This window comes from Rhopalosiphum maidis, chromosome 4 (genome assembly GCF_003676215.2).
Source record: "Rhopalosiphum maidis isolate BTI-1 chromosome 4, ASM367621v3, whole genome shotgun sequence".
Taxonomy (NCBI): domain Eukaryota; kingdom Metazoa; phylum Arthropoda; class Insecta; order Hemiptera; family Aphididae; genus Rhopalosiphum; species Rhopalosiphum maidis.
This window is the reverse complement of record NC_040880.1, coordinates 10,245,518-10,271,882: the sequence shown is the minus strand read 5'-3', so window position 1 is coordinate 10,271,882 and position 26,365 is coordinate 10,245,518. Positions and strand designations below refer to the sequence as shown.

The window sequence follows — 26,365 nt, the reverse complement described above, 5'->3', positions numbered from 1 at the left end:
AAAGTTTAGTTACGCGCAGCGGCGGGTTTTTGTGCGTTCTACCATGTTCGTTGGATAATTTTAAGCTATATTTTATATAAATATTTTGTTCACGGGAAAAAACTGCATCGTGCGCGCGTGCCTACATAAATCGGGGTTTGTAAATTTGTAAAAATTCTTAGTTTTTTTTTTTTGTAGAGGTTCTGGGTGGGGGTCCAGTATCCTTGGACCCCCCCCCCGCCCCGTAAAAACACCACTGTATATACTGTTCAAATATAAAAAGTTATGATATAAAACACTCTTAGACTAATATATATATATATATGCAATAGACATCTAAATTTGTTCATTATAATTTCAGCTCGGTTATATATTTCTTATCATAGCAATATGTACATTACACGATACATCGTATAACCATTCGTGCGTTTATGTATAGTTTATATTAACAATGTATTATATATTTGTGTATTTGTTTGTTCATTTTAAATCAGTATAATCCAATTTTTTATCTTAAACCATCCATACAGAGTTACAACAAAGAAGCGAAACATAATTTCTACTAGGTACCTATTTAAAAAGTAGTATATTTATAGTTTAAAGTTAAAATAGAAAAAAAAAATCATATCATTGTAAAACTTATACATTTTTAGCTACACTTTTGTTAAGGCTATAATAAATGCGTGAACCGAAGATCAATTGTTATAACTGGGTCACAAATAACTTAAAAATATCGATTATACTTATTCTATAAAATATTTTATCATACAAATAGCGAATGCAATACATTTAATAACATCTGTTAATCAAGCTTATATTAGGCAAACAAATGACAAATTGTTTTAACTGGGATACTGAAAGTTATGTTTGGTTTATCAAACTAAACTAATTAAGCTGATAATACATACAATTCACATTTCAAGAGAATATATAATGGTTATTTTTGCAATAGAGGCATCTACAAAATGATTAATGGTTATAAAATTAAAAGTTAATACTAATGAATACAATTATATAATAATTTTGTTTAATTTTAGTATAACTACAGATAATATATTTTTTATTATGTATTATTTAAACATTCCTACGACTGGGAAAATATTTTTATTTAAATTTATTGACAGAATAGTAGGAGAAATGGATAATTATACTCTGCTAGTAGAGTATTATACTCTGTACAGTAGTTTCGATGTGATAGATATTTTACATTTTAAATGATATCATTGCATGCAAAAAATTATTTTGTGTGCAAATTTTCTGCTTGCTATACCATACAGCACTTTTATATGGTATTTAATTTCTGCAATAAATATTTTCCCGAATCATTTTTTAATACATAAATACACCATAACTACTAAACTGAAGCGAAATATCAAACACAAAAACAGCTAACTAAGTAAAACATATTATATTTTGATCACATAGCATATGTTTTTATTGAACAAAAAAAAATAATGCGACATTGTTTATTTTTATTTTATGAGTAATGGGTGTTGAACTGATCGCTTTTAAAAGAACTAGCCATGTATGGTTTGATTCAATTTGTTGATTAAAGTTCTAGTAGTTTTTAATATTTTCACATATCAAATCAAAATGTTCATTTTTAAACATAGTTTAATTAATATTATAATTGTAGTTATTGCAATTTGTGGTATACCAGTTATTTTATGTAATAATGATGTAGTAGCATTACAAAGTATGATTTAATTAAATGTTATAGGATAATATTTTTTAGTTTTTTATTATTTTTTTTTTACTAATATTTATCGGCAATTATTTTTATAAATGTAATTGTATTTCTTAGTTATATATTGTGTGCTTTTTGGTTTAGAATTTAAATATTTAATTTTTTAATCATTGAATAACGTATACAAATTAATCGTGGAAATAGTTAAATATTTTTAGTCAATTATAACGTGAAAACTATCATTATGTAATTTGTAGCAATTGTATAGATAACATATACTCATAAAAATATCATTTTTAGATGATTGTCAAGGTAATGTTTTTCATTAATTATAATAAATATTCAACAAATAATATCATAAAATACTAATAACTTACAAAATATTATTAAAAAAAATTAAAAAATTAATAAATTACTCAGGATTCTTAGTCGAACATGGTTAAGATTAATGACTATTATCTCATTGACCTATTTTGTGAAAAAGATAATATTAAATTTATATATTATGTTTGACTTTATTTTTCATTTTAAATTCAAATTTTCAAATTCAAAAATTATTAGCTTCCTATATTAGGGATAAAATTGTTTTATATCTAAAAAACCAGTTACCATGTGTGACAAAATTAAGTGTATATATTCAATCAATAAATATTTAATAATTCAATCGTAATATTTAGCTCTTTATAACTTGTTTTGTAACTTGTGTTTCATTTTGTTACATTGGTTGACTTAGAACAAACAAAATGCGAATCATTAATAACTAAACTTGCTTGTCAAGAATATTTTTATAAAATTTAATAATAGTATTCATAAATTTTGTATAGCCTTACTAAAGGATTATGCTGGATTTGAAGGTAAGTAATGGCAATTATTAGGAAAATAATTTGTTTGTTTTCAAATCTATTTTTAAAGTTATTAAAAATAATACTATAAAAAGTTATAATCATTAATTTTTATAGATATTTAAAGTAGTTTAAATAAACACAAATATACATACGATAACTTATACCTAAAAATTTATTTGGTATTTTTGCGTGTTATTCTCTAATGAAAAAACATTGGATTGAGGGTAAAACGTACTGCAGCGGCTCTTAAATGTAATTTTATACTATTCATATAAGTCATTCGTAAATTGTGTTTAGTATTTGATTATAATTTGCTCTTTTCTTTCATAAATTTGATTAAGAAAATCAGTTCATATTTCTCGATTTACAATTTGTACTTTAATGACCACTTTTATTTGGGTATCATTCACGTCAAGATGAAATTGCAGATAGAATTTTCAAAATCGGTTCAGTAGTTCCAGGGATTGTTTCCTAAAAATAATGTGATTCCAATATTTTGCCGATTATTTTTATTATTAAAAAACTTTCATCATAGTTTAGCGTTTACCCAATATAAAATATCACCGCACAGCACTACTACATGTCTTTTATATTTAATACACAATAGAGGATTTTTTTTTGTGTTAGATATGTAAATCTGCGGTCTTTTGTAAAGAACTACTAAAGACAATTGTTTTTGAATATTCAACTAGAAGATTATATTCACCTATAGTCAGTGCATCACGCTGTTAAATCAACACGTCAACCCGTTTTTCTCAGAATTGATTGACAAATAATATTAATCACAATCATATATGTCCATGTGTCTATATCACTCAGCAATAATGTATAGCTTTCTACTGGTGAAATAATTTTCAAAATCGGTTCAGTTACTCTAGGGATTACTTTCTACAAACAAACTCCTCACAATCTTACAAACTTTACCTCTTTATAATATTAAATAATTAATAGTAGTATAATATATAGATACGTAAATTATTATAAAACACTTATTATAAAATTGCCAATTTAGTGTCTAGCACATCCTTTTTTAGATTCCACTTAACCAATTTACGTAATAAACTATTTTGGTTGGCATTTGTTTTTGTTGCAAGATGATTATGTACTTCAGTGGCTCTCAACATTTTTATGCTCACGGCACATTTCTTATAACCATATGTTTTGACAGAACACTATTGTAATAAAGTAACAAAAATTTTAATAGAAATTTATATTTTTACACCTAATAATAGGTACTATACGGGTGTACCGCGGTTGTGACTCGCGGCACACCTACTTCCTACAGGTAGTTCGTGGCACACTTTTGTACCGCAGAACACCAGTTGAGAACACTGATGTACTCATACTGATTTCATTAAATAAAAAACATTCAACAATAAATGCTTTATAGTTTTGTATGATAACAAATTACAGTGTCTCGGTATAGTAGTTTTTTGATAACAATGTATTTACAAAATATTGAATTCAATTAAAATTCTATTTTAAAATCTTTTACTTATACAACAATTAACTATCTTTACAAAATTCCTTGAATGTCACTGTCACTATAATCTGTGTCATGACATTTTATGTCTAACTCCCTCCCATCCTACATACCAAGGGGACTATTTGTTGTAGTAGTTATCAAACAGGCACGTATCTGAAATCTTATCATTGGAGGGACAATTAATTTTTAAGGAATAGTTCAAATTCTCCATAATACATTTATGCCGGTATAATCTCTAATATTAAAAAAAAAAATAAATTCTAATCTATCTCAATCATGATCACAATTTAACTGATACTATCCTTAATCGTAAATTCGTAATTATTATATAAATGTATTAAAAAAAATTATAGATCATAAAATATTTATAATTTTAGTTATAAAAATTATAAATCTAAGTTATAAAATACATACTAAGATAGATAATAAATAGAAGCAAGTGCAAATATTGTTTGAGGGGTAAAATAATAAATCGACATAGGTGCTTTTGTCCTTATTATCATGTGCATCAATAAAAATTCGTATGTGTTAAAGAATTACAAGGTTAAAGCTACAAAATAGATTAATTAATAATGTTTATTAAACTAGTATGATTTAATTTCAGATAAACGTTCTGATATAAGCATGAAAGATACTTATAAAGGTAGGTATTTAAAATTAAATAAATAATGTTCTAAATATTATCCATTGCGGATTTGTAAATTTCTTTATTCAATATTACATCAGTTTTAAGTAATTTATTATAAATAATCAATAAAGATCATTAGATATGTAACAATAAGACACTACTTAAAAATTATCATCCTTTTATATAATAAATTCCATTAACTCAGGCGCTTTAATTGCATATTTGAACATTCATATAGTTAGTACAACTATGGTTTCAATTTGAATAATTTCATTAATTTGAAAACTAACTGTATTTATTTATAGATAGTAAATAATTTATCATATTTGTTTTTTAGATATTATAGGTAAGTATTTTCTATAGTTTTATTGAAAAATTTATATATTTATTTATTCAAATATACAGTATAAATTTAATAAATCATGATTTTTAGTAAAAAAAAAAAAAAAATAAACGAAAAATATTGTGTACTATATAATATAATAGATATTTTAAACAAAAATTTTCATTGGAGTACTAAAGTTTTACAAATAAAAAATAATAAATATTGAATTCAATTAAAAAAAAATTATATATATATAAAAAATCAAAGATAACATAAATTAAACTGACAAATTTTTGTAAGCTAACTTTTCTATGAAGTCCAAATAGGTTATAATTTTATCTTAAAATTAACGCATAATTTTTCTGATAATATAATTTTTTTTTCCAATGCTTTATGGCGTCTTTGCGTCTGATTTTGCTATGCATTTTGAAGTAAACGTTAGGTTGTGGTAACCGCAAAATGTTCAGATACGAAGAATTGAATATATTATTGAGTTTCGAATGAAATAATTCACAAGTAATATTATGCATTACATTTTTTTGAGACTTAGCCTATATTGACAGCAAAAATAAGCAGCTTTCTAAAATGTAATTTTTTTTGATATGTTACAAAATTCAATAAATTGTTAATTTTTTGGTTTCATTCCATGAGATGTTCAGAAAAACATTTTTAAACTGACTAAGGAACTAAAAATTTTAAATTTAATTATTACTGGTAGTTATGATGCGTTATATTCACAAAGTTTTTTATAAAAATGTGTCGATAATATTATTCCTTCCATACTTAAATATGTATACTTTATTTATATTTTATTTTATAGGAAGAAATTTGAGTATGTATTTGTATTTTTATTGGTGTAAATTTTACGTTATTTTATAATTTATACATATAATTTTTAGGTTAATATATTCTTTACTCAAAATTACAGTATAATAGAATCACCTTCATGTTAGTTTTACAATGCTCAGCTGTACGTCGGTACATATTGTGTCATACAATAATAATAGTTGCAAGTTATGAAATACTAATCAGTCATGGTTAGCGAATATCGATGATTTACTAAGAAGGTGGTTATTATTGTATCAGTGAGATTTAGTTCTATTGTGAATAATACATATAAATTCCAAATCCTAAATTTTGGTACGCAAAAAAAAAATGCAGAGTATATTATACACTATACGTACATGCTTATACATTTAAAATGTTTTAAATGTTTGGACTGTAAAAATAATTGATAAATTGTCACCCAACGTAAAACTGTAGTATTTTATAAATATAAATATAATACATATAATACATGGTGTCATCAGAAAAATGAAAGACTTTAATTTTTTTTTTTTTTTTATTTCTGTAGATAATGATAGTAAGTATTTTTTAATTTTTATTCTTTGATTAATTAATGGAAGAGTTTTTGATAATTGCGGGTGCTGCTTATATAGTAACTCATTATAGCTTACAATATAGTATCAACAATTTAAATTATGTTGAATTTTCTTATAAATATTGTCTTATCGTTGTCAAATTTTATTGAAATATAGTTATATACAAACATTTTATAGTTAGAGCACTGATAATAACATGTAACTTTATATTCAGACTTAAATGAAGATAGTGTATTTGAGTAATTTATATTTATATTCAATTGCAATAGTAGAATTCTCTGTATTATGCAAGTAGAATGTAGATACATAATAATATATAATTAATTATATTAAATATGTGATCATTTATTGATCTCAATTTCAATAAGATCATAATCAAATATAATTATAGTATTATATAGTAATTTTGTATGATAAATGGTTATATTCTTATATTTTCAAAATACTTCTTTTTTTTTTTAATTTATAGGACAAATGAGTAAGTTAATTGCCTGTTATTCTTATCTAATTTTAATAAAAAAAGATAGAATTACTTATTCATCTATTATTTGTTTTATTTTATTTAGAGAAATTAAAAAGTAAATAATTTTAAGTTTTTAATTATAATAGTTTTATGATATAAGATTTTACGTTAGATATCTTTCATAATATATTTTATATATTTTTCTTATTTTCATCATTATTAGTAAATATTTATTGAGAAAAGAAAACATATATCTCTACAAATGTTAACGATCTATAATACTTGTGTAATTACACCTGATTTTTATTTAAATATTTTGCCCAGTTGTCAGAATATTATTTATTGTGGCTACTTAACTTTTTTATTTGTTTCCAAGTATAGTATTTTTCAAATAAAATTGTCTATAGTGACCAACACTACTGATTTAATGATTTACGACCGATTAAATTTTAAGAATTATTTGCAAATTTGTTTCATAAAAATATTTTTTGAGAAACCTTATTAACCAGTTTCGAAATATATATCTCTGTATTAAAAAGTTGATTGCAAATTTTATATTGTTATTAATTAGTATTATATATATGTTATTTTTTTAGCAATACTTGGTACGTATTTTATTAATTTTTTTATTGGAATGTATTGTGTAACTTATAAGAGATTTCAAATTTTATTCAAAACGACTTTATCCATTGAAGACAATATTTTCGATTACTAATATCCTTAACGTTTCTTTGAGAAGATAACAAAGTTATAATTCAATAAAACAAAGAATTAAGGTCAATACCCCTTGAAATACGAAAAGTTATGATATATTGTTAACAATAATTTCAAACATTTACAGATTAATATAGTTAATTCAATTAATAGTGTAATATTTTTATTCTCTCTCATACCCACATAAAACATGCAACATAGATAAAATGCATTTATATAAAATCGGTTTATTTTTGATTTTTGAATAATCTAAGAGTATCTAAATAACCTATTATGATAATTATTGAAGATAATATTTTTAAATGTATGATATACCGGTTTTAAATATATTTTTGTAACTAGATTCCTGCTATTCTATTTTTCATTAAAAATGAATGGATATTTAATTGTTTTTTTTTTTAATAATACATAGATAATTTCATAAGTCATACTCAAGATTATTATTGATGGTTATTTTTGTAATAAGTATTTTACTTTAACATAACTCAAAATCATATATAATTTTTTTTTCGTGAATGCCTTATGTATGTTGACGATAGGCTAGAAATAGAATACAAATTGCGAGCTTTTTTAATATCTCCACATAAAAACAAATTATATTAATTAGCGATAGGGAAAACAAAAAATGTCTTACACAATAAACTCGATTTTGAATAATTATATAACTATAAAAATCTATATATTAAGATATACAATTTTTTTTTGCAGATCATATGAGTATGTACTTTTATGTCTATCGTGATATTTGTCTGTATTTAATGTCTATAATTATTCCTTATCCTAACATAGGTGCACATATGATTGAATTAGGGGTCTATAATAATCTAATGTAAAGTTTTTTTTATAAATATATGTACACAAAGCCTCTATATATACCCACCCACGCTCAATCTACACACAATTATAACATATTACTAATACATTTATAAATATGTTTAGCTTATTCTATAAAAACACTAACTAACATACATTTAAAAATAATCAATAATTCACTTGATTTTAATATCAACTAACTGTTTTTATCAGCAAAGATATTTAAAATATATCATCGCTATTAATACTTTTGAACTTATCATTTTCAATAGTATAGTACGATTGCTGAACCTATCCTGAAGTATCAATGTCCTTAGCCAAATTTTCATTTTGTTCGTTGTACTTAAGGGAATTCGATACCGCGATTTTCTGTTTTTGTCTAACGCACGCGCGACATAGGATTTTAGACGGATCCTTTGCTAATCATACCAATTGATTCAATGAAGCGATAAGATTTCTAAAAACAGATTTGAATTTTTCGTCGAGTCTACTTGAAATTGACTTTCCCAGATTTTTGACTTATTGATTTTAACTTCTCCAAAAATTGAAATACGGCAACTTTTAATTACTCTTTTTTAACATAATTTTTTTTTATGAATTTGGAGGAAAATATCAAAGCTGCGAGAAAGTCGATTCTAAATAAATGAAAAATTCAAATCTGTTTTCAGAATTCTTATCGCTTCATTAGATCAATTGGTAAAAAAATGTCGAAAATGCTATATCACGTGTGTGTCAGACAAAGACAGAAAATCACGGTATGGAATCCCCTTAACTTTTTTTTCAAATAACTGAAATGATTTTTATCGTTAATGCTATTATCAATAATTTTTAAAAATTAGAGGAATATTGTTTGGTTTTCTTCTTCGGACGGCTGTTATAGTGGCAAGTGGCGCTAGATTTTATTGTTCTTAAATAAACTTATGGTTATTGTCTATGATTTTTAATGATATTTTATTAATGCATTATTTTGGTTAAATATTATTTTAAAATTTTCAAAAATGAATAGATAATTATTAAAATAAATAAACATTTATACTATGATACTGTAATTATGATATAATTATATTTATAGTTATAGTAAATATTATGTATATAATAAAGTTATAAAGTAATTAAACCTTATAATTCACAGATCGATTAAGTATGTATCAAATATTTCTTTTTTTAACCAATATCTAATGTTGTTATTTGTATGGAAAATACCTATAAATATTGTAAAATCTTGGTTGAGCCAAGAACGTATTAGTTTAAACATAATATATTGTGTTTTTATATTTAAACTTTAGAACATATAGTATGGTTTAATTTGCATCATTCATTGCAGTTTTTAGTATAAAATTTAATTAAGGAATACCTATTACAATTTTTCAAAATTATTTTTGAAAAATTTACAAAAATCAGAGAAAAAACTGGAATATATCTACTGCTCAAATTTTGATAAAATGTATTTTTTATTAAATGTGCAAATTAGAATATATGCATAAACATTTTAAATTAAAACTTTAGAAACAACGATTTGCTTTACATTAGGTATTACAAAAAGCTCTGATAAATTACAGTCAATTTATATCTACATATATATATATATATATAAATTCTAATATTGAAAACATTATATGTAAAAATACTCCTTAAATAATCAGTAACAAATTATAATTAGAATAATTTTTTTTCTAGCGCACTACTGTACGTAACTATTGATGTTTAACTGAATAAGTAGTGAATAATTTTATGTGTGCTAATGTTGAAATTTATCTTAACAAGATGAATGAACGAATGAACTTGAAATCAAAACGTGTAATATCGTTTTTTAAAAATTGACCTTTAAAATATCTTACAATTATAATAGTATAATATAATTATTAATTTCCATTTGTTTCTTAATTTCCAGCTGGTATGTATCTATCATTGTTTGTGTTTTATATTTAATTCAAACATATAATTTAATCATAATACATCAATATATAATAAACTCATATACTTATAAATGACTACCGATTATTTGTTTCTGCAGTTAACATAAGTAAGTTGTTTTCAATATTAGTAAAAAGTCTCTTATGTACTTAAATATAATACAAATCTTAAATTTCGTGTTTTTAGTTAAAAATTTCTAAGACTCAAAGACTGTACATGTATAATATAATTTAATAAGTTAGGTTAAATTTTTTCTTTAAGTGGTAACAGTCATTATTTAGAATCGTTAAATAAAAATACAATTCTTATAATTAGGTTATTTACTTATTCAATTTCAATCTTTCTAGCTTTCATTTTTATTTTTGTATCGATCCCTCGATTAATTTACAACTATTTTCCACTCTTATCTATTATCCATTTTTTTATTCAATTTATATATAATAAATAAGTCACATATTCAGTTATTTTTTTTTAATTTTTGAACGCATTTTAGTCATAGCTTATTTTTATAATTCTTTGCGCTCCAGACTATAATATAAGTTTTTAATCAATCTCCTTTATGTAGTACTAATAGCCAGTGGTGTAGTCTTAAATATTTTTTTTTGGGTATACACCTAAATTAAGAAATATGTAGTACTGATGCTATAGACAATCCTAAGTCTGTACAAATATGGGAAGAAAAATTAAGTTTAGAATATATAAATAATATTTCAAAAACGTTTCATTAATATAATTTGGTTCAAAATTCATATGTATCCCCAAATAACGCGAACCACAATACCGATGAAATTTTTACTGCGTTATGCGATTAATGTTCACCCATTTCAAATACCAACTTCTTTATTGATTATCTTGTTCATTTATCTTATCATTTACAAGCAATTATCACACCAAACTTCTAATGATACTGATCTTTCTTTACCTTGTACTTCGTTTGCTATTGTAAGTTTCTCACCTTTACACACATTAAGCATTGTTCTTCAGTTGATTTTTTCTAATGTTCTCAATATTGGTATTATATGCCATATAAAACATTGGATCACGAAATTTTTTTGATGGATCAGAGTTATATAGTATAATACGATGTATTTAACATTTTTAAGCCATGTGTTAATAATTATTGATCTAATAAGTATTTATAAATACTTCATAAATACTAAGTACTAATTACTTTTTTAAAAATGAATTACAGTATTAAATAGTAAGTAAAAAATTGTAATTAAACTTTATTCTTACAATAATTTGTATGACGTGAAGTAAGGAATAAATGTATTTTTCAACACTATTTTTTATCTGTAAACTTATTAAAATTAACTTTAAAATCGGGATAATATCGAATAATATTGTTATACATTTTCTCCTCCCAGTCCGGAAGATTAAACACCATGAATAAATTATAAAATTTAATAGTTTGAGGTTATACGTTTTTATATATTAAATAAATAGGTAGTTGAGTTTAACGGTTCCTTATTCTAATTACTTAACTCAGATAAAACATTTATACAATAAGTAGGCATATGCAATGACATTTGTGAGCTACCAAAACATATTATCGTGTTTTATAATTTTAACAATAGTGATATGCAAACGACTAAGACACTCGTTAAGTGTGTCATATAATAAATTGATGATTTATTTATTATGCAAAAAAAAGTAGCTATTAACTCATTAGATACAACTTTGCACGAACAATTGACTCCCATCGATATATCGTAGTAAAATACAACCAATTTGTTATAAAAACAATTTCAGGTTAATCACATTCTTAGACTGTACAGATAAATCATAATGTATAATGTATATATTACTGTTTATTAATTATATTGTGTTTTTTATTATTATTTTAGATCAGATGAGTACGTTTTTTTTGTATAATTATAACTGTTTTTTGTTTATTTTTAAATCATTTAACTTAAATTATTGTATTTGTGTTTGATTATTTTCAAATTTGCAACTATTTACTGAGATCTATAGATAAAATAATTTATTCATTCATAGATATAACGATTAATTTAAGCCTTGTAATGTAATATTTTTATGGCTTATACTATTATTGACCTTTAGAATTATTCATTTTGTATAATAAGTTAAATCAGGGATTTTATTATCCTATAGAAATCAATCAAAATTTAAAATCTAATCTCTGCGTACATTTCAATAGTTTGTTCTGTCAATTTCAAATTTATATATAAGCCTGTATATAATTTTATATTCAATATAAAAAAATTAAGGTAGAATTGTGTAAGATTATATCACATTAATTAATAAATAAAATATGTTTACATATATATATGATTTTAGTAAAAGCAGTTTATGGTAAGTATGTCTTTAGTATAATTTTGTATAGAATTTATTTATAACCATTGACTTCCATCTTTCCCTAACACATTTTTAAATATTTCTATGATGCATGTAACTATTTTTAATTTATTTAAAACTATGATTTTAACATATATTTCTAATCATTTTAGCACAAAAACTAGCAAGGGTTACATTGCAACTTATACTAAAGTATCTAGTAGTAAAATATCTAGGAAATTTTTAACTGTTTCCCTTTTTACAAATTCGACAAGCAATCATTTTATTTAAGAAATTCGTTCATTATCCCATATTAATTTTAATTAGTTTCTGTGTTTGGATTGCTAGGTCTAGTCCTACTTGTTTAAGAAATTATGACTTAATATTGTTTTTATTCAACGCTATGTTTTTCTTAAGGGAGTAAAGTTGGTGATTATCTTATTTATTTCTTCAAGTTTTAACTCCGGTTGCATAGCGTTGTTTATAATTTTTTCATACTTATCGATTTGGTATACTGATTGTGTGTTGTTTAGCAATTTTTCGAAGTGTTCTTCGAAGAGATTATCTATATCCTGTATTCCACTGGTTATAAGTTCCCGTAATCATCAGACATTTTTAGTTTTAGTTTTAAATTTTAACAAAATTATTTCTTTTAAAGAATTTTATTATATAACCTAACTCAAACATATCCGATATTGTGAATAATAATATGTTATGAACACTTTAGTAAACTAATAGCCTAAAAGCTGATGTATTTATTTTTAATCAATAAAAAAAAAAATAATAATAAATAATATTATTATCAATATTGTTCGTAAAATAATTAATATGTGAAACAACTTCAAATTCCTATGAATAATCTGAAGAATAAAAGTACTATGAAAATTATATTGTGTAAATTATAATGTTTAATACTAAATTTGAATGAAAATCTCAAGTATTTACATTGAACTATAATAAGTTTTGTCTAATTATTTCCGTGTTTATTACATTTTATTTAGGCTTATCAAATTGTTTAAAAACAATTTTGGCCGACTATTTCTGTTTTTAAGACCCACTATATTCGATTTTTATAGCCATCTTTTTTAAAATTTTGTATATTGTAGAATTTCGAATGGTTCTTTTATATGTGACAGAAATAAAATGTATTAACCAATTCTTATATTGTTATATTTTTTTAAATTTATCTATAACTGAATTATAATTACGTGCAAAATATTAGCATAATCAAGTTATGTAAAAGAAAGAAAGATATAATTACTGAAAATTATGTTTACAGCAATTGCAGAAGATTACATGAATGCATTAGAAGGTATGTATAATTGGGTATTAACATTTATTAAACATACTTGCATTTTATGATAGACTATAGTAATTAGATTGTGTTTATATTTAATATTAAACAGAGTGTGACTAACCGTGAAACAGGTGCCCTATTTAAATTGCGCCAGATTTTTTTATTTATATTAAAAAGATATAATCCAAAAGAGATCCAAAAGTGTTTATAAATTTACTTCAACATAATATTGACCCGGGATATGTACCATCAGGAGAGCTTTGCTTTCTTTAAAAATCAAAAAAGTTTCCCACAACCCAATTGTTGTTTCTAGTAATAAATGGTTTTCTACCTACCTAAAGTTGGGAGACAATTCGAGTGTCACTATATAAACTGTGTCCTTCAATACTACGATATACCATTTATAGGCCCAGAAAGTGTATTTGAGTATTTGGCAAATAATTTAATGATATCAAAGCATAAGGAAAAAAAGTCACGATTTGCGAATTATTATTTATATAGTAGATGTAAATATAAGTGAAAAAGCTCAATGTCCGAATGAAATATGCGCTCAAGCATTAGAAAAACCGAATTTAACCACTAATACATGCGAATCGTTCCGTTTTCATTTTAATTCAATTTTTCATACAAATCATCCAAGTATTGTTTAATATTGTAAATTATACATTATTTGTTAATATAAAAGTTAAAAGAAATTCAAATAGAAATATATATTACATTAAATAGTAAAAATGAACACTTAAAATATGAAAATTAAAAAAAATATATAGTTACAGTTAATATAGATAATAAATATAATCGTGGTGAAACTCCAATGAGCGAATATACATCGACTATATGTTATTATTTATCCTAATATAGTACCTAATTTTTAAAATTACATTTTTTTAGATTTTTATTATATTCTACTAATTATTTATATTATGTGGCTGTAACGATTTAAATATTAATTAGAGGTTGTGATTTTGTGTGATTTTGCAAAAAAATAGATATTCATTTTTTAAATTTTATCCGTAGTTTACATATGATAAGATATATTATACTTTTTTAAATTTGATAAGACATCGGAGCTCGACTACAGATTACATGTGTGGTTTTGTGTATACATGTACTTTGGATGCAGTTTACAATTGCCGATAATTAATTTGTTGGTGTTTGAGTGCTGTAACAATTAGTGTTTATATTGAATCGACAATATTTTATTAAAAATAAATTATTCAAAACAGTTATGTTAGTCCTAGCTTAATCAAGAAGCTAACTGTGGCTGTAAATCAGAATATACTTTACCGTGTTCGGTCATCCTATAAAAAATAACGATTCTTACATTAAGAATACGTTCAATGTTTTTACAACTCAAGTAAAGGGGAAACAAGAACAAGTTATTCCAGGGGACGGATATAAATTATAGAGTCCTGGATATTATGTGTTAGGAATTCGATTTTGTTAGTTTTTTTTAGAAATTTAGATTCTTAGTCTATATTAGGAAAAATTAATACCACAAAAATAATAAATCTAACCTCATTTTATTTTTCAGACATATTGAAGCAGGAAACTCAGAACCCGGTTGAATACTTTTGTAGAGATAAAGTTATACATACGGATAACATACATTTGGAAAAATGGTTAGGAGCAACAATATTATTGAATTGTTTGAATAAATGTTGTTAATAATTTTATTATTTATGTTACTTGAATTGTTTACTTTAATAATATGTTAACTTTATTCTAATTATAAAAAAATATGCACATTTTACATTTTTTTTAATTTGTATTATCGCATACCAAAACAAAAATAAATAAACAAGTTGATATTCTACAATAAGAAAATTGTTGTTATTTAATTGGATGGAAATTTGGTTTCACTCTACAGATTTAGATAAAACTTATTGCCCGAAAAATACTTCTAATTGACCATATTTTTTTAAGCAAGAATGAATTAAAATTTATTGAAAAAACAATACTAATTTACTATCTACTATCTAATCATCGACGAATGGTCTTATTTATTTTTAAAATCTACTTAATTATTCTCAGAATTATTTTGAAGTTTGATTAATTCAGACATCGCGGTATTGGCACATTCGCACTTCCTTTGAGCAGCGATCAGTTTTTAAAATAACAGAAAAATAAACTATTCTATTGAGACGGTGCTGATATAGATAATTAACTTCGACTATTTGTATTTCCCCAAGATATATATAAATTAATTGTCTAGTACTCTGATAGTCAATAAAAATATTGACTTTATACCAGTTTAAAGAATTAAATAATCATTAAAAATATAGATGATAATAGTGCAACATCTTATAAAACAATTAATAATAAAATCACAATAAATGATAATTATTATAACATTATTTTTTTTCACTGTAAATCATTATTTTTGTTGTATTGTTCATTATCAGTATCATTTGAACTAAAATAAAAATTTTATATTACTGGAGAAAAACATACATCTGGATCAGTATCTGTGTCATCCAAACAATTTCATTGGTATGAGTAGGTTATACAACTAATATTAAGTGTTTGTTTGACTATCACACAACATAATGGTGAATTTATAATAGTGGAAGAAAATTGAAAATTAGGTAAATTACTTATAGGAAAAGTAGTTGAAGGTGATATTAAGTATGTTATTTGTTGGAATGGAGACATATATGAATATACATATAACAACAAGATGATTCTTTCGTGTTAATAACTTGACTGTAGATTTTATTAAGACATAAAAATTACCGTGGTCACCACTATCACCCCAAGTATCAAAGTTCTGAACTAATGAATCACAATATGTGAGTGAAATAAAAATTCAAAAAAGTTGAAGTGGCCTGGCTGGCTGAACTTTTAGGGATAATATGAAAGTTGTTTAGTTGTTTTCTTAACACATAAAATATTTAATTTAAAAATTTTAATGATCAATGCTTTCTATACACACAAAAATACACACACACATATATATATATATATATTTAGATATTGTCAATATATATTATATATATATTTTTTTATGTTACATCAAAATTCTTAGAATAGACTGGTTGTGACCCGTACACGTGAGCTTGTGATGTACTACGCATGTATGATCAATCTTGTAATCATCGTTTGTCCGTTGTAATTTTAAAAACATTTATATTTCGATATTATAAAACAATAGGTTTTAAAAATATCCTAATGAGTTAATAATTTTAACTAACTGTACTCGAGTACAAATGACATATTTCTCACATTAAATTTAAAGTATTCAGTCGGTTGTTTTCTGTATAATCGAATATATATTATAGAGATAACATACCGAGAACATAGGATATTTTGTACTATAATCGATAAGTTAAATAAATATATTATAATTTTGAATGCTATTATCGCAACATATTAAGATTCGTAGAATATATAGAGGAAAATTGGTGTGTCCTAAAAGAAAATTTAAAAAACTTGTAAAAATAAAAAAAAAATTGAAACGAATATATATTTAAACCTATTACTCACAATTAAGAATTAAATATGTAATTTATTTAGAATACCGACACAATAATAAAAAAAACATAATAGGTTAGATAGTTAGATTATTATAATAATTTTATTTGTATCACTTTTATTTTATTGTGTAATAATTTTAGTAATATTATTATATTAACCACGCATATTCTATTGTATTATTGAAAAAAAAAAAAACCACAATATACTTAATCATTTAACTACTAATCAATATATTAAATCAAACGAATTATATAATCACTAATTTCACCAATATGGCAATGTTTAACTTATAGTAAAATTGCAATATTTTATATGAGAATGAAATGTTCAATGTAAATGTATAAATATAAAAATAATTCATAATATTAAAACCGTTAAGTCTCGTTTCCCGTGGATGGGTTTCGTAAACATGCATTAGATTTTACATTAATTAATATCACACTCACTACCGCAGTACCGCTGTACCCTTAATGTACAGCGAAACGGAAGCATACCTAAAATACTCATACTATGAGGCGCGTCTGTGTTGAATAAATGCCCACAATATATCTACGAGACAGCGGCATATTATGTTAGCGCGTAAGTGTCCGCGGCAAATATATCATGTCGATATTTCATCCTCCACTCAATAAAGTGACACGATGGCGTGAAAGACGACGGTGTTACGTCATTATTATTACGATCATTCATTTATAACGATAATAATAAATTTGATTGACGTTTTGATAAACCATTTTCATGCGTGATGCGTGATTCACTTTTATAATGTTTGTTAATAATACTAACAAGTTTCCAATGTCGGAACTATCGTGTTGCTTCTTTAATGTACAGCATGCAACTGTACAATTACATGTAAAAAATAAAATTGTGTATTATTAGAAGAGCTAATTATTCGCAATAAATATTTAAATTGACCTGATCTATCATTAATATTTTACACCACATAAAAGGAAGAAAAAAGATATTTTACACCACGTATTGACAAAAACATTAAACATTTTCTTGACAGATATTCTATTTATTCATATTAAATCATTAACAGAATTTAATATTATACACTATAATAATAAATGAATACAAATAATTATAGTACATTAGCTTATACAAAATAATTTAATCATTGTTACTTATTTATTTATTTAGTTCATTGTTGTCTTTAAATAAAAATAATAACTTGCATACTTATGAAGTTATAAATCATAAGTTATAAATGTTATGATATTATAATACACAATATGTAACATACTAACCGTGGCCAATGATCTATGGCATAGAATTATTCTATGCGTCGAGGCCTTATATTTATATTAAACAATATGTGACTACAAAAAATAAAAAATATATATTTTTTTTTTCATAGTGAGAACAAAGTTAACATGTTATTTTAATATACAATTCAAATTAAATTTATCATTAAATTAATAAACAAAATATTCAAAAGTTACGGTTGTTGTTCGACGACATATTCGGTCAAACTCAACAAATCCCTCAAGTATTCCGAATCATGCGTGATCATATTTAATTTACAAAATTCAATCACGCTTCTATTTCCTGCAAAATAAGTAGGGATTAGATTTGTTCATTATGTGCCATTTAATTGTTGTACTTTATATCCGCAGACTATAAGAGTAAAAATATTAGGTATATGCTTAAAACCTAACACCTCAGAATCGCTAATTTATATACCCTCCAACAAAATGACGTGTTATTGTCACACCCATACATGAGCTTTAACAATTTTAAAGAAATTCTTACCGAAAGCATAGTATTTTTCATAATTAAGAATCAATAACAATAGTAAGATTGTAGACAACTAATGCACAATAACGCTTCGGCGGATCCCGACCAAACATATTCTGGTTCAAAGCCTCAATCAATCTCTTATTTAGGTCAGAATCAACATAATTGACTCAGATTATTTATTCTTTATTTATTCTATTTTATATAAACATTTAGTTTTGCAGTATTCTAGTACTCGTACTCTGTCCAAGGTAAGAAAAATAGTTAGTGACGACCAGTTTTCTTCAAGCGCGAGCCAGTCCTCCCCACCGAGTGTTAACAATTTATATGTCTATCATGTAGTTTAGCATCCCCACTATGCATTAATTTAACGCCCACTATATTTGTTAGCTAAATAGATTATTAACACCATTTAGCAACATTTATTCTATTTTTAGTCTATTCTAAATTCTAATACATACCAACGCTTAAATAAAAGTTTGAAAAATCCGGCACAATTTCTGAAAGCATAGTTGACAGTAATTTAATCATCGTTATTTATAAAACAGTATAACTATAAACAAAAAACGTATTACGGTACATACATAATAAATACAAAAAATTATTCATCAAATAAAACAATGTTTTTGAACGTTAACAGATATTACATAAACGTAACGCTAGTTTTTGCCCTATGCAGATATTTTTTCATCAAATTTTTTTACTAATATTTATAATTTACATTGTACAAAATATTATTTTTAAAGTATTTTTTCATTTGGGTAGGTACAATTTTAGGCAATTGAAATTGTCTACTTTTTTAGTTAATCAATTAACATCAGTTTCAGTGCCCAAAATAACACCGTATACACGCAATTTAATGGTAAGAATACATAATGAACAATCTAACAAAAACGAATAGAAAGAATCAATAATATAGACGTAAGATAACTTTTTTTTTTGGTTCATAAGTTTTTTTATTCAATCTGTTACAAAAAGAACAATAAGAACAAAAATAAGAATTTTCTACCAGAAAAAAAAACAGAAATTCTTAAAAATCAAAGCATTATTACTGTCCTAAAAGTTGAAAATAGAAAGAATTAAAAACACAAATTATTGTTAAATGAATACTTTCATCGATCCGTTCAGAAACTTAAATATTATTATTAATAATAATTCAAGAGATGCTAATATTTAGGTGCTCATTGCCCACACGCGCATCGTATGGTGAATAGGATTATTTCTATCATAATTTAGATTTAAATAGAACAAAGAAAAAATAATACTATACATAGTTTAATGAGAAGGAACTAAAAAATCTATAAGAGAAAAAATAAAAGGAGCATCTACTCTAATACATTTATCAATCATTTTTTGCAAATAAACCAAATTTATTTCTACTCTTCTATCAATTAGGGCTGCATGTCTGAGTTTAATCATTAGAGAACAAAAAACAAAAAATCTTTGTTACAAAAAATTTCAAATTTGTATACTTTTAAATTAATTTAAAATGATTAAATGCTTCATTTTCATAGTAATTTTTTAAGACACACTTTTTAAGAAATTTTAAGCTAAAAAATCAGTGTTATACATTATTCACAAATTAATAAAAAGAAAATACTTACTATAAACTACTTTTACTAAAATAAAATGTATAAATTGATTTGTTATTTAATGTGATATAATTTTAGAAGATCCTACTACGAAGATTTTACTAGTATAGAATAAAAAAATATATATATCAGCTAAATTTATAAAATTAATTTATAAATCAATTTAAAATCCACAGAAATATAAATTGATATATACGTAATGTTGTAGATAATAAAATTTTAAGACTTTGTTTAATTTCATTAGGATAAAAAACCCAAAACCAACTTATTATACTAAGTAAATAACTTTACTAATGAGTTACTAGACCTAACTGAACAATATACCTATGGTTCACAGAAAATAAGTAAAAATTTTAACATGATTATCGTTATAAAATTTATCAGACACAAATCTATAAAATAGTAATAAAATTAAATTTATTTAAAAAAAAATAGTAGTAATATAAAATAAACGTACACATTCTTTCTAAAAAAAATAATAAACATAATAATTTATAAACTATATTGAATTTGGTTAAATTAAATTATACAATTTATGAGGTTAAAAATAAGAATGACTTATACCTATTTTTTGTTTTAAACTTAATAAGCGAATCATTAAAAATATTTATCTTACTTCAAAAAATGCAAATTATTCTAAGAATAATAATAAAATACAATTATTTACTTACCATTTTCAGCTGCAATGAAAATTTTAAAGTAACAATTAGTATTCATAAAGTATTTATGATTGTAAATCATAAACATTTCATATCACGTTTTTAATCATATATTATATTGTACCGTTAAGATCAATATTGAGAAAAATTAATAGAGAAAATCAACCGAAGTAAAATGTTTGAAGGAAGTAACTTGAACTGTAGCAGCGAAAAAACAATAAAACTCTAGAATCGTTCGAAATGTAGTGTTATAGGAGTTTGTCCTAAATAAAATAATTGGACAGCATAACCAATAAAGAAATACTTGAAAGAATACCGTCATATGGAGTCATGGACATTTTTAACTAAATACATGACATTTAAGACTCGTCCAATACATTAATGTATAAAATAAACTTATTAGTAAAATTAAAAACAACTTACTTGTGTTAACTATGAAAATAAATACTTGTTAGTGATGTATAAATATTAATAAATATTTATATTTTATGATTAAATAATGAATTATGGGGAGTTGTTTGAAAAGTTAAGTTTACAAGCTATTCGATGTGAAGCCAGTTTTAGATTCTGAACGAAGTGAGAAATATATTGATTTTACAATGATGTATTAAATTTTTTTTTTTTTTTTGTGTGTCTCATCACGTTTTAAAGTAGAAATAATGCTTTAATTTTTGACTTCAGCCCCTGTTTGAAAAAGAAAATTCATCTTTTTTTTTGGGGAGGAGGGGGTCAAAATTAAAAAATTTATAGTAGTTTTCAAAAACGTAATAAAAAACGATAAAAAATAATGAAAAAATGGGAATTTTTACACATAATCAGTTTTCGACAAAATCGATTTTTTGATTTTGCTGTAACTCAAAAACGAATCATTGTAAATACCTGAAATATTCCCCAAATGTTTATATAACGTTATCTATTTACTTTAAATTTTTAAAATATTTTGACCCTTTTTAAGCTATTTATAGACAATTGAAATTTTTGATTTTTCTAATTTTTTTTTTTTTTGATGCCTATAAAAAAAAATTGGCTTTCCAGAAAATCTTTACAATGTTTATTATAAGTTGCTCTTATTGTAGTAAAAAAAAAAAAAATCAAAAATTGTCGGTCACATTTTTTGTTTATAAGCATTTAAAGTTCAAATGTTTACAAAATATGTCAAAATCGCGAAAATTTGTAAGGAATTTTGAAGTTGAAAATTCATAAGATTTTAGTAATTTATATCTAAGGTAAAAAACCCCAACACAAAGTTCTCATATAGTTAATAATATAATTTACCCTACTAATTATTCTAGACTGACAAATCATCTCCGTTCAGAGTCGTTTTTCGTATACAATGATACGTGTCATTGCATTCAAATTTAACACATCCATTATAGTGACCTATTCATCTCTACTATTCAGCAGAACGATATCCAATATAGATAGTAAAACTAAGTAAAACTAAAATATTGCTTGCTAATGTAAATGTGGTATGGAAACTTTCAGACAAAAGTAAATAAATATTACTAGGAATATGTATGAATAAAATAAAAAATAAAAACAATCATATGTACATACCAGCTGGAAAATAATAAATAAATAATAATTTTAATAATCATATTATAAATGTATTATATTTTGGTTAATATACCATAACTAATTTTTTTTTTTAAATTTAATTTTCATTATATCATGTTATAATTAACTAAGAGAACAAAAATTATATCTTTTTACATATATTTTAAAATAAATTATAATATATGCATTTGGCCTTTTATGTCATTGGAGTAAAATAGCATTTAGTAAGCTTTGAACAACAGAAAGATATTTTAGAGTATTAAATGCAATTGGAGATAAATTTTAAACTTTAAACTATAATGTCTTCTAAAACATTCCACGAATCTTTACACTTTAAAATTTTAAATTTTTTCCTAGTATCAAAAAATACTGTTAAGCCTAAAATTTTCTTTTTGGTCTTTGATAAATTTTTATGTTAGTGTTTTTGCTAAAAAAAACATCTCATGAGCATTTCAAATTAACTTATAATCCGCAACATAATAATCCGTAAAATATGAAGAACTTTATTAATTTTAAAGTACATAAACATAATTGTTTATATAAAAGGAAATTTTTTTTAATTATTTACTATAGTAGTAAGAGTAGTGACTTTTTAAACATCGAGTTTTGTTGTATACATTTCTCAATACTTTATTTAGTGTTTGGTCTGTATTTAATTAACAATAAACTATTAAACAACAATACAAATAATTGTGGTGAATAAGTATTAATTATAGTTTTAGATAACTCTTTAATAATTTGGCGTTGATGTAAGATTGAATAAATTGGCCAAATTAAGTATTTACTTATAGTAAACGAATTTACAAAAAAAGATTTCTCAGTTTGGTTTCAAGTAAATTTATTTTGTTAAAACAAGTTTTCATTTTAACTTTCATAAAATTATTAAACTACTTATTCAGTTAAACAATAATATTTACGTACTGTTATATGCTAGAAAAAAGTTAGTATGATTGTAAATTATAACTATTATAGATAATTTATAAGGCATTTAAAATTATAATGATTTCAATATCTAGAATTTAGTGACTTAGAACTATAATATATGTGTACAATTTAATTTAATTCGTAAATCATTTAAAAAAAAAAGTATTCTATGCAATAGCGATATATTATAAAGTACATTTAATAATATGTTTTTATTTTAGTATATTTGTAAAATATTGATTTGTAATGTATATTTTTATTTTAAGAGTCCAATAGATTGAACACATTCTGGCCGAACTTATAGCATATATTATTACTTATTAGTATTAACATGATTCAAATGTTTAGAGAGATAAAGTAGTTTATTTTAGTTTAGATTATTCTTTCAATTAAAAAAAAAATTGCGTTTATGTAGTTTCTATTATATTCATGAATTGCATTATAACTTATAATAAACCTTGTCAGAAATTAAAAAAAATGATCAGTTATTTGAACTATCTATAAATATCACAACAAAATCCAAAAATATACTGAAAAGTTTCTTATACTTGGATTAATGTTCAAATTATTAATATTTTTCTTGTTTGTGATAAAGTTTATACCATGGGTTACCAATTTCAATTTCATCCATACTCTATGATTTTTTTGAATTCAATTGTTTTCTAAAAACTAACTTGAATGCTACGAATCGAAGTACCTATCACAACTGTTATAAAGTGCGAAATTTAAACGACATAATATTATATTCTTTTAATACTTATATAATCAGTCTAGGTTATGAAATTTTAAAAGATAATTTATACACAAAATGACAATAATAGGTTTTTGTTGAAGTAATTTATACATACAGTTAGCAGCTGTAAATGATAAATGTTCAATTAATTTATAGCTATAAACATATTATATTTTTTTAAATTTAATCACAGTTATAAATATATTTATTTTTAATTTTGTATTTAAATCACAATTAAAGCAAATATTCTAGAATTTTTAGAAAAAAGGTTTTCACATTGTTCAATCATATTTAATTTATCATTATATTCAATATTCCATTGTCAAATAAAATTAAGCAGTAACAATTTGTAACCATCCCTTCTGAAAATGTCACAAAGGTATGTGGACCGGTATAACAGTACTTGTAGACAAAAGATAAAATATAATATCAATTTTTGTTAAGACAAGATAGAATGACAATATTTTAATTAAATGGTCTATAGTTCCATACATACCAGTTTGGTAGAAAATTGAAAATTGATTTTTACAAACAAGTTTCTAATCGTTCCAGAAATGACGAGTAATTAAAAATATTAAATTCACTTAACATAAAACATAATTACCCATAATCTCTGGAAAAATATATAAGTAATATAATATATAGTCATTAATAATTACTAATACGTTGTATATACAATTATATACAATATGTATTATTATAATTGATATAATTGTGTAAGGCCTCATTTGTTTTCCTAACCACTAAAGAAAATGATTGATTTCTAATGTGTGCTTATTAGGTCAACGAACCATAATTTTTCTTTTTCTGTCCAATCGTTAACATAGACAAAGTGTATTTATGCAAAAAAACACCATTTGAAACATAACTATATAGTATATTCTAATACTTCTGAACTCCAGATTCTCTTTAACTACAAACGGGGTTGGAGGTAATGAACAAAATAATTCATCTTTTGAGGCAAACTTAAGTACCTAAATTATAGATTATAAAATTAAAAAATAAATAAATACAAATATACGTACCAAGCGAATCTATAAAAATATAATATTAATTAATGACTAGGTATATAAAAACTAAAAAAACAATATTTTTAATAGAGGAACTTATACATATATATATTTAATACTTAATAGACATCTTGAAAAAAAAAAATTATATTGTAATACAAAAAAAAAGTGTATGGTATAAATAATTAAACGTACATCTGTATTTTGTTAGTCATTAGGATAATAATTCTCGTATTATGTGTTTAAAAAAAAAAAAAGAGTACTTTAAATTAATACAAAATAAATGGCCACGGATGTATTGTGATAACTAGACAATTTTTTTTTTTTAATTGCAAAAGTGCGATAGATATTTGATCATTTCATTTGTATAGCACCTATGCTTTTTTTCATAAATTTCTTATGGTTATATTTAAAATAACAATTAATAAAACAAAATTTAGGAAAAATACCACATATATTATTTTAAACTTAGTGCGATCATAAACAACTACGTACTTTTTAATAAAACTAAAAAAAAATAAAAATAGGTATAATATTATATAATTCATCCTTATAGTTTAACAGTAAATTAGAATACAATTTATAAAACGTATGAGAATAATGATAAACATTAACTTACTCATCGAATCTATAAATATTAGTAATAATATTAATTCGATTACATAATAACTATTTGGGTCTGGTACGAAACGTCGACAATCAAAATATCGACAAGTTAAAATGTCGACGGTTATCATAAATTATACAACTAATATTTTATTTTATCATAATTATATTATTCAGATTGATAAACTATCAATTTACAAATTTAATATGATAAAATATATGTATACAAAATATTA

General features: G+C 23.5%; 1 protein-coding gene across 1 annotated transcript; it reads left to right on the top strand.

Moving 5' to 3' along the window:
• Positions 1-1,550: 1,550 nt before the first annotated feature.
• On the top strand, positions 1,551-19,560 carry LOC113548155. Its single transcript, XM_026948882.1, has 5 exons — positions 1,551-1,675; positions 13,814-13,846; positions 15,366-15,479; positions 19,265-19,299; positions 19,486-19,560. The coding sequence occupies exons 1-5, from the start codon at positions 1,573-1,575 to the stop codon at positions 19,558-19,560; spliced, it is 360 nt and encodes a 119-aa protein (XP_026804683.1). The 5' UTR covers positions 1,551-1,572.
• Positions 19,561-26,365: the final 6,805 nt, after the last annotated feature.